Below are 14120 nucleotides of genomic sequence, written 5' to 3'. Positions count from 1 at the left end.
AGGATCTGGGGGCTCCCTTGCTAAAGTGGTGTCAGTGGGTGGACAAAATGACCTTAGTGCCTAGGGCATTGTGATGATACACCCCCAGTGGGTGTGTCCATGTTGATCTGGATTCACTGGAGGTGGATTCAATGACCCTGGGCATTATTCAACAGGGAAAAGGCCTGGTCCTGGACCACGAAGCATTGGGTACTGCAGAGAATTCAAATTTTTTATTTTTTTTAAATATGCCTGGTTACTTTTTTTTTTTAGTTTAAACTGGAATTGCACTTTAAGTTATAAGTATGCATACAAAATAAACGTGATAGCTGTGTATCTCTGAGTAAAAATAAACGTTGTAGAAGATGTTGAAATAAATGACTAAGATAAGGATGTGCACTGACACAATGACATGTCCTACAGTAATGAAAGATGCTGGGAAAAAGTGTCGACAGCCCAGAGACTCCTAGACATTATGCAGACAAGACATCGTGGTTTAAAGTCACTAATTAAAAGTGAAAATTCCCACCGACCCAACTGTGTCACCAAGTTATGTGACACAAAAATTCTATTTATAATGCTAACCAAACATCACTTGATCTCAGCAGAGATATCTAGTAAATGTTACAGAAGATGCAGGTGTCCAAACACGGGCTGAGAATCATAGTAAATTATGTCTAAGTGGTCTATTGCACCAACAAAAGATGACAACGCAAGAGCAAATCAGACCCTGATAACAATTTTTATCGGCTCTAGGTGAGAAAATCTGCAACAGAATTTTATCTGTACGGTCATGGATAAACTTGAAAAAAAAGAACATCTGGTATCTACTAAATAGTCATACAGTCATCCCATAGGGCACATACGCTATATTGTCAAAAGTATTGGGACGCCTGCCTTTACACGCACATGAACTTTAATGGCATCCCAGTCTTAGTCAGTAGGGTTCAATATTGAGTTGGCCCACCCTTTGCAGCTATAACAGCTTCAACTCTTCTGGGAAGGCTGACCACAAGGTTTAGGAGTGTGTCTATGGGAATGTTTGACCATTCTTCCAGAAGCGCATTTGTGAGGTTAGGCACTGATGTGTGACGAGAAGGCCTGGTTCACAGTCTCCGCTCTAATTCATCACAAAGGTGTTCTATCAGGTTGAGGTCAGGACTCTGTGCAGGACAGTCAAGTTCCTTCACCCCAAACTCGCTCATCCATGTCTTTATGGACCTTGCTTTGTGTACTGGTGCGCAGTCATGTTGGAACAGGATGGGGCCATCCCCAAACTCTTCCCACAAAGTTGTGAGCCTGAAATTGTCCAAAATGTTTTGGTATGCTGATGCCTTAAGAGTTCCCTTCACTGGAACTAAGGGGCCAAGCCCAACCCCTGAAAAACAACCTCACACCATAATCCCCCCTCCACCAAACTTTACACTTGGCACAATGCAGTCAGGCAAGTACCGTTCTCATGGAAACTGCCAAACCCAGACAGGTCTATCGGGTTGCCAGACAGAGAAGTGTGATTCGTCACTCCAAAGAATATGTCTCCATTGCTCTAGAGCCCAGTGGCGGCGTGCTTTACACCACTGCATCTAACTCTTTGCATTGGACTTATTGAAACTTATTCCATGAAGCTCTCTACGCATTGTTGTTGTGCTAATCTGAAGGCCACACACAGTTTGGAAGTCTTTAGCTATTGACTCTGCAGAGAGTTGGCAACTTCTGCACACTGTGCGCTTCAGCATGCGCTGACCCCACTCTGTCATTTTACGTGGCCTACCACTTCGTGGCTGAGTTGCTGTTGTTCCCAGTTGTTTTCACTTTGTTATAATACTACTAACCATGGCTTTTTTCAGTGGGAACGTGGGAGAACGCAGTTCTGGCACCTCCAGCACTGGATGATGTATGGAACTAAGGTGTGCTGCAAGGTCTATTGATGCTGGCTGGTGGGGGATCTATTGTCACTGGAAGAGATCTATTTTTGCAGGAGGGGTTTATTGCTGCTGTGGAGGTCTATTGTTGCTGGTGGGGTATCTATTCTCCATTGTAGGGGGTGAGTTTTATGTTGCTGGGGTTCATTTGTTGCTGGGAGAGATCTACTGTTGCGAGAGGGGTCTATTGTTGCTGACTGCTGGGGGCTCTATTGATGCTGGCTGCAGGGAGATCTGTTGTTGCTGGGGGGGTCTGTTGTTGCTAAGAGGGGATCTATTGTTACTCGAGAGTCTACTGTTCCTAGGTGCAGGGGATCTTATTTACTGCTATTCTTATTATCATTAACAAATGCTATACAAATTACTTAGCACCACAAAATGATACTTGGTTCTGTATTCTCTAAAAGGGGTGGTACTGGGAGGTGGGTAGGGGGTGGAACCGAGGAACGGTGCTCTGAGGTGGGTAGCGGCGAAGACAAAGAGTGATTCTGAAAGGAGGAGATCCTGCACCTATTTGCTGAGAAAACAAGCCCTGCCACTAACAGTTGACCGTGGAATATTTAGTAGCAAGGAAATTTCATGGATGGATTTATTGCAGAGGTGACAACCTATCACGGTACCACGCTTGAATTCACTGAGCTCCTGAGAGCGACCCATTCTTTCACAAATGTTTGTAGAAGCAGTCTGCATGCCTAGGTGCTTGATTTTATACACCTGTGGCCATGGAGATGATTGGAACACCTGAATCCAATGATTTGGAGGGCTGGCCCAATACTTTTGGTAATTTAGTATACATGGTTTAGAGCAACTTTAATAGTTTGGGGTCAGTTTTATTTCGAGGCCTTGGTGAGTTGTGTTACTGTACCAGTATGAATGGGCCCTGGGTGAGAAATGCCGTAAATGTATGTGTGAGATAAAGCCAATACAAAAACAATCAATGTTTTCCCGAGCACGGTGAATGGCTGTACACGGTACATGTGGCTCCCCAGGCGCAGGCATACAGCATACATTAGTTGCCTAAGACATTAAACATTCATTGCTTTGATGTACCTGGAATGAATTTAGCTGATTTACACTGAGAATTAAATTTTGCTTTAGGCTTTTGTTTTTGAACCAACAATTGATGTTTTTTTTTTTAGTTTATATACATTCTTATTTTTACCACTTCATTTTAATACAGGGTGGCTCTATGACAAGGATTTCACACAGCTGAGAGCACCACGGAAGTTGTCTCCCTTCAGACATGTTGTCTGTGATCAAAACTTTGGACACAACTATAAGGAGGGAGCAGAGGAGAAAAGGATAAATCCTGTGGTAAATCACAAATCAGTGAACCGCACCACAAGTCCCAGCTTTCAATGTCCACTATCAGCAGCAACAGTGAAATTCAATCCAATCAGAAGGATGGTCAGAGGCCATATAACGGGGATCCTGAGGCTTCCCGTGAAGATCCAGGATGATCCAAAGCAGCTTAAACAATATGAAAACAGGAGGGTGGGATCCTCATTAACATGACAGTAATCATTTGTTACAAGAAAAAAATAGCACACTTACATTTAAAATTCTTTGAGATCAGCATAGGCGGTAGGAATTCCTAAGATGGAGACAAAGCAAGGCTATGTACAGGAACAGCAGCTCCAAGTCCCCAGACTGGTATCAAAGGTTCCCGTTCTCTGTGATGTTGGCCAGGAGATCTGGAGTTGTCGTTTCTTTACATAACTTTGCTTTGTCTCCATCTTAGTGATTCCTACTGCCTATGCTGACCTGCAAGAATTTTAACTGTAAGTGTGCTATTTTTTCTTCTAATAAATTATTACTGTCATGCTAATGAGGATCTCGCACTCCTGTTTTCTTGTTGAATCCTGTGGTAAGAGTCTCTTGTGTGTGTACATTTCATCTTGAGCTATTGAACTAAGCAACAGGCATTTTACAACAGGAGATAATGAGAAATTGGAAAGGATGTGAAAAGGGCCTAAATCTCCACCTGCTGGAAAGATACTGTACAAGAAAACAAAAATGTACACATGCGATATTTTATATTTACTTGACTAAAAAAGTATACAGTATACTGTGGAAAAAAAATACAGTATTTCTGTAGGATAATTCCCAGGCACCAGGTCGCCATGGTGACCAGAAACTGTGTACTGGCGCCTAGCCCCCCGCCAGCCCACACTGCCCTGTTTTCCCCCCACCTCATGTCCTTGGCTGGCTGCTCTTCCCCACTCCACAGAGTGGAGCCTAGAGTTCCAGGACCCCTATAGTCTCCTCCATCCCTTTGCATGCAGAGAGCACAGCCCCACAAAAGCTGGCCCCCCAGAGTACACCACAGCCTCCCCCCCAGAGCCCATGGAGAGGAAGACGTGGCCCACCACCCCATCCACACCATGGAACCCGTCAATGCCACCTTCAACTGCGGCGGCTCTCCCAGCCAGAGGACCAGAGTCACCGGGGCCACCAAGTCCTGCCACCTATGTGACAGCGTACAGCCCCACCACCAGCACAGTGTCAAACCCCACCCCATCCCCACATCTGGAGGAGGCACTGCTGGACAGGTGAAAGCTGTCCCACTGCCCCCATCCTGTGATGCTGCCCCCTACCTATCCCACTGCCCCCCTCCTGTGAGGCTGACCCTACTGTCCTACTGGCCCCCTCCCATGAGACTTCCCCCTCCTGTCCTGCTGCCCCCTTCCCATCCTGCTGCCCCCCTACCAGTGTCGCTGCCCCCCTCCTGCTACGCTCCTCCCTTCCTGTCCCACTGCCCCCTCCTGTGAGGTTGACCCCACTGTCCTACTGCCCCCCTCCCATGACACTTCCCCCTCCTGTCCCACTGCTCCCCTCCCATCCTGCTGCACCCCCACCAGTCTCACTGTCCCCCTCCTGCTACGCTCCCCCTCTCCTGTTCCACTGCCTTCCTCCTGTCCCATTTCCCCCCCTGCCCCACTGCCCCTTACCTGTCCTGCTGCCTCTCTCCTGTGACACTTCACCCTCCTGTCCCACTGCCCCTACTAGGGCTTCCAAACAGAACCATAGTGGGTGGCCAGGGAAGTAGGTATCCGACACTGCCGAAAATGCTAAGACTAGGCCTGATGCTGTGACACTTGAAGTCAGTGGAGTATGGACTTCCTGCCTGATGAGAGATGAGTATTTAGAGGCTGATACTGCAGGGAAATTTTATTTTATTTTTAAAAAAAAGCAATAGGTTCTCCTAAATCACATCCAGAAGAGTTGGCAGGCAATAGAGGGTCTAGAGCACATCTCAAACACAAGGTCTGAGGACCAAATCCAGCCCGCCAGGCCATTTCATGTGGCTTTCACATCTCACCTGCAGCTGTGGCACCTCCTTGTCTCCGCTACCACCTTGTCTCAGCAGATCCTGCACTCCTCGGTTTACCCGCAGAGAGGCTCACCTTTGCATCCCCATCCCATCAGTCCAACCTTTCTGTGCAGCAGAAGCACCCCCTCGTCTCTCCCTCCCCTTGTTTCAGCATTTAGCAGATTCTGGAAGCAGACTCCAGCCCTCCTCTGGTCCTCCTCCCGACTCTGCACTTTATGCTTCCCAGTTATGCCCCTCATGCTTCCTGGCAGCAGCACAAGGTAAGGGGGTGCACTGTGACATAAAGGAGGGTGGTGGACTCTTGACTCCTTGACATCTTTACTGAGCTAATTTCCAGGACTAGCTACTGTTGGTGGGGCCAAGACATGACCCTCTAATTTATTCCACCGCTGTCGTACCCAGTTCAATAAATCTTGCCGGTTTGAAGTACAAAATGTAATGCAGTAGTCAGAAAAGAACAAAGTACACATCTGTACACACGCAAATGTTTTCTCAGTTTTCTCAGCTAATACAATTTCATGTAAGCTGAAAAGGAAATGATTATCTAAAGTGGATTATATGTAATACATTAGACCACAGGTTATGTAAAAAATAGACAATGTGCGCAAATATGTCTAAACATCATGACTCTGATCTCTGATCGAGAGACTCTAAAGCCTTTTACAGATATATTACTCATTTATAAATACTAAATGCTATTAGTGGTAATTACCAAATCTACTCCATAATAAAGATATAAAATAACATTGTGCCTTTTTTAAGCGGTAGTAAACCGGAAAAAAAAAAGAATTTCGCCTGCAAGGTAATGTCATAATGTGCTAGTATGCGTCGCCTGAGAACGAAGCCCTCCACGCTGTCACCACTGCAGAGGCTGCAATCTTCACACGGTCTTCCTTCCGCGTTCCTGGGCTGCGGACACTTGAATGGCCAAAGCCACAATGACGTCACTCCCGCGCACGCGCATGGGAGCTACGACTGCAGCACACAGCATGGATATGCCATTCCTTCAGAGCACATTCGTGATGTCAGCAGCTGCTGCTCACTAGAAGATCTCCTGACCAGTGCACGTTTAGGAGATAGTCATTATACCTACAGGTAAGCTATATCATAAGTTTACCTGCAGGTAAAAGTATACAAAAATTTGCTTACTACCACTTTTAGGGCTGGTTCACACTATAGAAACGCAGTCCAGATGCTTTCCGGATACGTTTCTGAATGTGTGTTTTTGACGAGTTCTTGGAGCGTTCCAGTGCATTTTTGATGCATTTTTGCCACGTTCCAGTGCATTTTTTATGCATTCCAGTTCATTTTTCCCCCTCTCTTTTTCTTCACTGCATTGCAGTGCGTTTGTAGTGAGTTTTGGTGCATTCCAGTGCGTTCTTGATGCATTTTACTGCATTCCAGTACAGTTCTCTGCAGAAAAAATGCAGCATGTTCTACTTTTTTTTCTGCAACTGGAATGCACTGGAACTGCAAGCACTGATGTGAACTATGACACTGACAACCATATAACCTATTTTCTGTGCGTTTTGGATGCAGAAAAAAAGCAACTGAAACACATGTTGTGTGAACTGGCCCTAAGGCTACGTTCACACTAGCTTTGTCAGCAGGCGTAAGACAGGCGTTTGGGAGCGTTTTTAACTCTTCTCAAACGCCTATGAAAATTCTGCACATGGCAGCACACAGTGCTGTTCACACGGAAGCAATATCGTTGCGTCACGGCAAAACTGACACCTCGTGTCGAGTCAGGAGGAGTTGAAGCCTCCCATTCAAGTCTATGGTGCCGCTCTGCAAACGCCTGGCAGGCTTTTGCGATACAGTTGCGATACAGTTGCGATGCGGTTGCGGAGCATTAATACCATTTAACTTCATTATAGGAGTTTGTAGTGTGGTTTTAATGCTTGGCAAATGCCTATCAACCGCCTCAAAACTGCGCATAGGGCGTTTTGGGAGCATTTGGGGAGTGTTTGAGGAGCATTAAAAACGCTTCCCAAACGCCTAACTCCTGTCAAACGCTATAGGGGCATTTGGCAAGAGATAGAAATAAAGTCAATTGTGAACGAGCCCTAAATGTGTATCAATATCAAGCAGGTTAATCATTAAATGTCTCAGATGATGTCCACATTTGTTTGTTTGTTTTTTAATTAGTACACTATTCATTTTTCAACAGAGCATAAATGTGGATTTTAGCTAGTAATGATCTGTAGAAATGAAAAAGAATTTACTTACCCCTTCAACATACTGTAGCATTCGGCGGGTGCTTTCCAGTGACTGAAAAAGAAATAGATATTTTTACTGTAAGAAAGATACTGGGGAAAAAAAGTGTCATTCTTTTTCTTATTTTTGTGACTTTATTTTAACCAGTGAAGGTCTGACAAAAAGATGGGGTAGGAGGAGTGAGTGCTTCTCTGGGACACTAAAATATTTTGTAGCACCTCTGTTTCTCTGATATTAAAGACACAAAAGAACAACAGTTTGATGGATTTAAAGTAGAACTATAGGAAAAACCTTTTTTTTTAATTTTGGACAAAGTAAATTAGTTATAACTCCCTGTCAGTTTTTTTTCCTATCTGTGTCCTATTGGGACGATTTACCTTCATTTTCTGTTCCATAGCCAAAACAGGAGGTGAGGGAAAATCTCTGCAAATTAAGGGAAGTCCTTGGGGACCCCAGATCACCAGAACGAGTGTCCCCATTGAAAGATTTCCCCTCTATTACTTTTCTGGAGACAACCCAAAATCTGAGATTTTCTTTTGCTTTCACTGATAATGGTAAACAGGACAAATAGAGAGGGTGAATCTCCTTAAAAGGGGCAATAAAAACCTGACAGATGTTCTAATCCATCTCTACACTATCCAAAACTAAAAAAAAAAAATAGTATTGCTTTTAGTTTTAATTTAGTTTTCAGAACTATAGGAAAGAAAATCTCTTTCTTGAAGACAACGCTTTTGAAATACTACAAATAATGTTCTTTCTTTTCCAAAGTTCCTGTTATGGGAACCTTCCTTACTATCAGCTATCAGAGCAATTGAGTACTGTCCATGATACTGTTTTTATTTGCAATAACATCCACATTTGCAGGACAAGCTTTTGGGGTGCATCCCCTTCTTCAAGGTCCAAGCAGTGTTAATACAGAATGCTTTATCAGAAACACAGTCTCTACACAGAAGGATTTTTTGGGGTGTTAATGCAAATAAAAAGGTATCACAGATAGTACTTTTTGTTTTTGCTGGAAATGCACTAATATAATATATTAGTGATAATATACAATTAATAATTAAATATTATTAGTAATAGTAATAGTGTATGGTATTTTTATTAATATATATTAATATTATTGCTTAATATATCCATGTCAATAAATAATAATAATAATAAGTATTATTATTAATAACAATAATCATCATAATCATAACAATAATATTTAATAGTATAATCACCTCATCTATGGGTTACCAAATCCACGTAGTCGGCTCTCTAGCCAATGTTGTATTTTTCAGCTACTAGAAAGGTAGATGCATTGCAAACTAAATTCAGTATGCTATACTATGGTCTAATCTTTGTTATAGTGCAGTAATAATATAATGATTTTGCCAGTTAGACTTCAGTAAAATATATCATTAGCTCAGTCTTGTTAACACAGGTATTTGTTAATTTAACAGTTTTTTTGTTTTGTTTTGTTTTGTTTTTGTTTTTTTTCCTGGACAAATCCTGTAAGCAGCTTTAGGCCCCTTTACCATGGGTGTTCCATTTTTTTCATAAGTTCAGTCACGTTTTTCCCAAGAAAAAATGGATCAGTTCACATCCATTTTTCATCAGTTTACATCCATTTTTTCGTCCGTTGACATCTGTTTTTAACTGAAGAAAAATAGGGTTTTCTTCTGTTCAAAAAAACTGATGTTAACAGATGCGGACATTAATGGATATAAACAGATGACCATCCGTTTACATCCGCTAGTCAATAGAAATACATGGGTGTCCGGTTTTCATCCATAAACAGACAGGTGAAAAACGGACATATGGAACGCCCATGTGAAAGGGGCCTTACTGAAATCCTTATCATACCCTTTAACTCCCGGGACAGAAGAGTTAATAACAATCTTAATGGAAATTTTGGCTGTTGACATATACTAGCTTTTAGCAGACTCCAGCTAAGTCTTAAACCCAACTCCTGCTAAAACTTTTATCTTTAAAAGCTGGTATGAGCCCTCTAAGTTTATTACTGTATTTTGCAGTCAGGATGCATGTACAGTAATAAATATGAATTTTATTTACCATTTTTTATATTTTTTTTTTATCAGCGATGGTTCAAAATGAGTAGAAAAAAAAAGTAGAAAAAGCAATATGTATTACTGGATTGAACCACAGTAATGTGTTATTTCAGTTGCGCTTTAGTTTTGTAGGGACTGAACCTCTGTCAGGTTTTTATTGCTGCCTATGACCCTGAAAGAAAAAAAAAACTGACAGAGGTTCTAATCCTTCCTCACTCTGTAAAAAACTTTTTTAAAAAATGATTTTGGACTTGGCCTTTAATCTTAGCAGAATCTTTCTCTCCCATGTACAGGAGTACATACACAGCAATGACATCTAAACTAAAGTTCCGTTATGTTTCCCCCATATTTATATTGCACTCTGTAGAGTGCATGTAATCAATTATATCAGCCTAAATATGGCTAGATTTCTCTTATTCAGATCCATGGGCTGAAAGAGAGAACTAAATGGACACTAATCATCAGGGATGGAGGAATCTCCAATGTTCAGACAGATGCCACATCCGCAGCCGTCTGAATACCTGAACAGTGGCTGCATCTGATAGGATGCAGTCACTGTTCAGCCAACAATTTTCCACCCAACTCATTTGATTTTTAGATTGACATTTGTTGAGCCAACAGGACCAATACCAGCAGAAATTGACTGAAATGCCATTAATGGCTAGCATTGGTCACTACCACACTCATGAACTAGGGCAGTTTTTTGAAGGAGCAATAAGAACCTGAAAGGTGAAATAGATGTTTAGAAAACACGTGTCTGCCTATGTCCACCTGCTTCACCTGCCACATGTATACATGTGTTCTATCTATCTATTCACATCAAACAGCTGGGCAGAGACAGATGGAAGAGGAGTCAGGTGAGGGTTCAGGAAGAACTGAATGACACACTGTGCACACAATAATGTACGCTCAGGTGAATGGCAACCAGACAGCTAGACAAATAATCTTCACCGCATTGTAAAACGTGAAGACATCAAGACAAGCAGGATGATGTGCAGATTTTCCATTTTTGAGTTACAGTTATTACCTAATATTGTAAGTAAAATAGCTTAAAGGCTAAGCTCACCTTCTCAGGAAAACAGACTATGTAGTCTAGGGGTCACAAAAAAAAGCTGTGCAATTCTGCATCCCGAGAACAAATGAGCTTCTGCATTTCAAACCTGCACTTTAGCATGTAGGAGTTTTGAATGAAGAAGCACGGGTTTGAAATATGGAATTGTGCTCGCTTCTGGGATGCTGAGAGCGAGATCCTAACATTCAGGGCGTCCCAGAACTTGGGGAAGATGGGAAATCACCTCAGTGGGAGTTTTTCAGGCAGGCTTTGGGGATGGTCCTCATGGCCAATGGTAAGGATTTTGAACTAAGGACAATATTGAAATACTGCATGTTATTTTGAACACACCGGGCCCCTTGATTGCATTGTCTTTTTGTTTTTTAGTCTTTAACATAGGTCTAAAGGCTTAAAGTGGAAATTCGCTTTCTCAGTCAACATTGACTATTTGGAATCCTTATCCTGTTAGCATTTATAAATAGATAGGAAAGTATATTATAATGACTTGTTTTTTACATTTCTTCAGTTACTTCCATGCTTAAGAAAACTATTTCATACATCCCAGGAGTCTACAGGAGGGGAGGAGGGGTTTTCTCAGTTAAGCACACCCTTCTGCCTGCATGCCTGAGCTAAGGGCAGATCGATTCCAGGATGTACATGTTACGTGAATCATCTGCCCTCACTCAAGATGTCTACGGCAAGAAACGCTAGGGGGTGTTTTTCTAAGTGATTTATCCGCAAAATAAAGCATGGAGACATTGATAGATGGGGGAGTTTGCTATTAATAACAATAAAATAACTAAATAGTGCTTTTAGTTTGTGGTGCTCAGATACAGTGTAGTTACGCTTTGAGGATTTTTACTTTAATGCATTTTATGCATTAGCCCTGGTTCACACTGATGTGGTGCGGAATTCACAGCATTTTCAGTGCGAATTCTGCACCGCATCACAATCGCATCCCGTTCACACTGATTGATGTGGGTGTGTATGTTAAGTTAACGACATCCCCACATCAGTCCGCGAAACGCATTGCAATGTGCAAAATAAAATCGCATAGATGTTAACACCTATGGTATCTGTGCGGATCAAAAAAGGGTCCTGCACCTTTTTGGTGCGGGTGCGGTGCAAATAGAGTCATACAGAATGTATTGTTCTAATCGCACCGCATAAAAATCGCATGTGATTTGTACAGGAATGCGGTGCGGTTCCTGTGTGAATCACATGGGATTACCCACACTGCTGCAGTGTGAACCAGGGCTACAGGTAAAAAACATTCCAGTATCAGCTCACCCCCAGTTTCCCCCAAAATACTTACTTGACTCCTCTTTCGATCTAGCGCTGTTCCCGTGAACAGCATTGCTGCTCTCTCTCCTCACAGGCACAGAAGCAGCATCAGGAGCCATTGGCCTGTGAGGAGGGAATGGGGGGGTGGGGCCAAGCCACACTGCGTGTTCCTATAAACACACACAGCCCACCTTGGGATCAAGCCCGCACATCTGCCCCCATACTAAGCACTTGCTATGGGGGCAGACACAGAAGAAGAGGGGCCAAAAAGCACCCTCAAGGGACCCCAAGAAAAGAAGGTTTGGGGCCGCTCTGTGCAATACCATTGTACAGAGCAGGTGAGTATAACATGTTTATTATTTAGGAAAAAAAAGTGGAGACTTTACAATCACTTTAAGCAGGCTTGATGATCTCTCTGCTGAAAATGAGCTTATTGATTACCTTGGCTAATTAGAATTTTAGTTATAGTGAAGGTGAAAAAGTATTTCAGGAAAAGTCAATAGCTGTTGATAAAAGGGTCTCTATAGCCCAATTAGGCTTTTTAATTATTTAAGAGACATGTTGGGGGGACAGCCTGCTATAGGCAAAAAACAAATTAAAAATAGTTTTCATCATAACATATCAAAGTGAACCCATGAGGACAGAAATAACACATTACTGATTTGTTTTTTAGGCTCCATGCACACTAGCTCTTTTTTTTTTGGCCTGTGAGGAGGGAATGGGGGCATAGGGCCAAGCCACACTGTATGTTCCTATAAACACACACAGCCCAGCTTGGGATCAAGCCCCCACGTCTGCCCCCATAGTAAGCACTTGCTATGGGGGCAGACACAGAAGAAGAGGAGCCAAAAGCACCCTCAAGGGACCCCAAGAAGAGGAGGTTTGGGGCCAAGCCACACTGTGTGTTCCTATAAACACACACAGCCCAGCTCAGGATCAAGCCTGCACATCTGGCCCCATAGTAAGCACTTGCTATGGGGGCAGACACAGAAGAAGAGGAGCCAAAAGCACCCTCAAGGGACCCCAAGAAGAGGAGGTTTGGGGCCAAGCCACACTATGTGTTCCTATAAACACACACAGCCCAGCTCGGGATCAAGCCTGCACATCTGCCCCCATAGTAAGCACTTGCTATGGGGGCAGACACAGAAGAAGAGGAGCCAAAAGCACCCTCAAGGGACCCCAAGAAGAGGAGGTTTGGGGCCAAGCCACACTGTGTGTTCCTATAAACACACACAGCCCAGCTCGGGATCAAGCCCGCACATCTGCCCCCATAGTAAGTACTTGCTATGGGGGCAGACAAAGAAGAAGAGGAGCCAAAAAGCACCCTCAAGGGACCCCAAGAAGAGGAGGTTTGGGGCTGCTCTGTGCAATACCATTGTACAGAGCAGGAGAGTATAACATGTTTATTATTTTAGGAAAAAGAGCGGAAACTTTACAACCACGTTAAGCAGGCTTGATGATCTCTCTGCTGAAAATGAGCTTATTGATTACTTTGGCTAACTAGAATTTTAGTTATTGTGAAGGTGAAAAAATATATCAGGAAAAGTCAATAGCTGTTGATAAAAGGGTCTCTATAGCCCAATTAGGCTTTTTAATTATTTAAGAGACATGTTGGGGGGGCAGTCTGTTATAGGCAAAAAACAAATTAAAAAATAGTTTTCATCATAACATATCAAAGTGAACCCATGAGGACAGAAATAACACATTACTGATTTGTTTTTTAGGCTCCATGCACACTAGCGCTTTTTGTACGTAAAAAAAAAACACAGGGAAAAAAAGCTGGATAAAAAATGCTGGTAATAGCATTTTTTAGAAGAGTTTTAGTTGCGTTCAGAAGCATTTAGGAGTGTTAGTGTTTTATTAGCATTTTTACAGTACATGTAGGGGGAAAAAAAGCTAGGGAAAAAAAAGCTGCTAGGAGTATTTTAGTAGCGTTTAGCAGCTTTTAGGAGCATTTAGCGTTTTTTTCTGCTGGATATTTTTACCTTCATCTCAAGAGAGTAACTATAGTCATAGCAGAAAATGCAGCAGCTATGGCCCTAGGAACCCAGTGGAGATACTCAAAGAACTTATAAAATAACCACCCAGTTATATTTATTGCCCTACCATTATAAATAAATCACGGTTGGCATTGATAATCAAAAACTACTTTCTGCACATTGATCCACCCCTGATTGTTGGCTGTGTGCCACGGACCTATGGGGAGAGGAGAATAAAGCCAATGTGGTAGCCTTGCCAGGCAGGCACGCATATAATGTGACTGTGCTCAGTTGTAGACT

The 14120-nt window shown here is 42.8% G+C and overlaps 1 protein-coding gene across 1 annotated transcript in view; it reads right to left on the bottom strand.

The window, feature by feature from the left end:
- LOC149430601 (synaptosomal-associated protein 25) overlaps window positions 1-14120 on the bottom strand; it is a 147955-nt gene that overhangs the window by 58361 nt on the left and 75474 nt on the right. Inside the window, exon 3 of the mRNA XM_089666202.1 lies at window positions 7465-7506. Within this exon, the coding sequence (XP_089522328.1) occupies window positions 7465-7506 (42 nt within the window). The remainder of the gene's footprint in view (window positions 1-7464; window positions 7507-14120) is intronic.

This window comes from Staurois parvus, unplaced genomic scaffold (assembly GCF_062004578.1).
Source record: "Staurois parvus isolate SC_StPar_1 unplaced genomic scaffold, SC_StPar_1.0 ptg002600l, whole genome shotgun sequence".
In the NCBI taxonomy this organism is placed as follows: domain Eukaryota; kingdom Metazoa; phylum Chordata; class Amphibia; order Anura; family Ranidae; genus Staurois; species Staurois parvus.
This window is presented reverse-complemented; position numbering and strand designations above follow the sequence as displayed.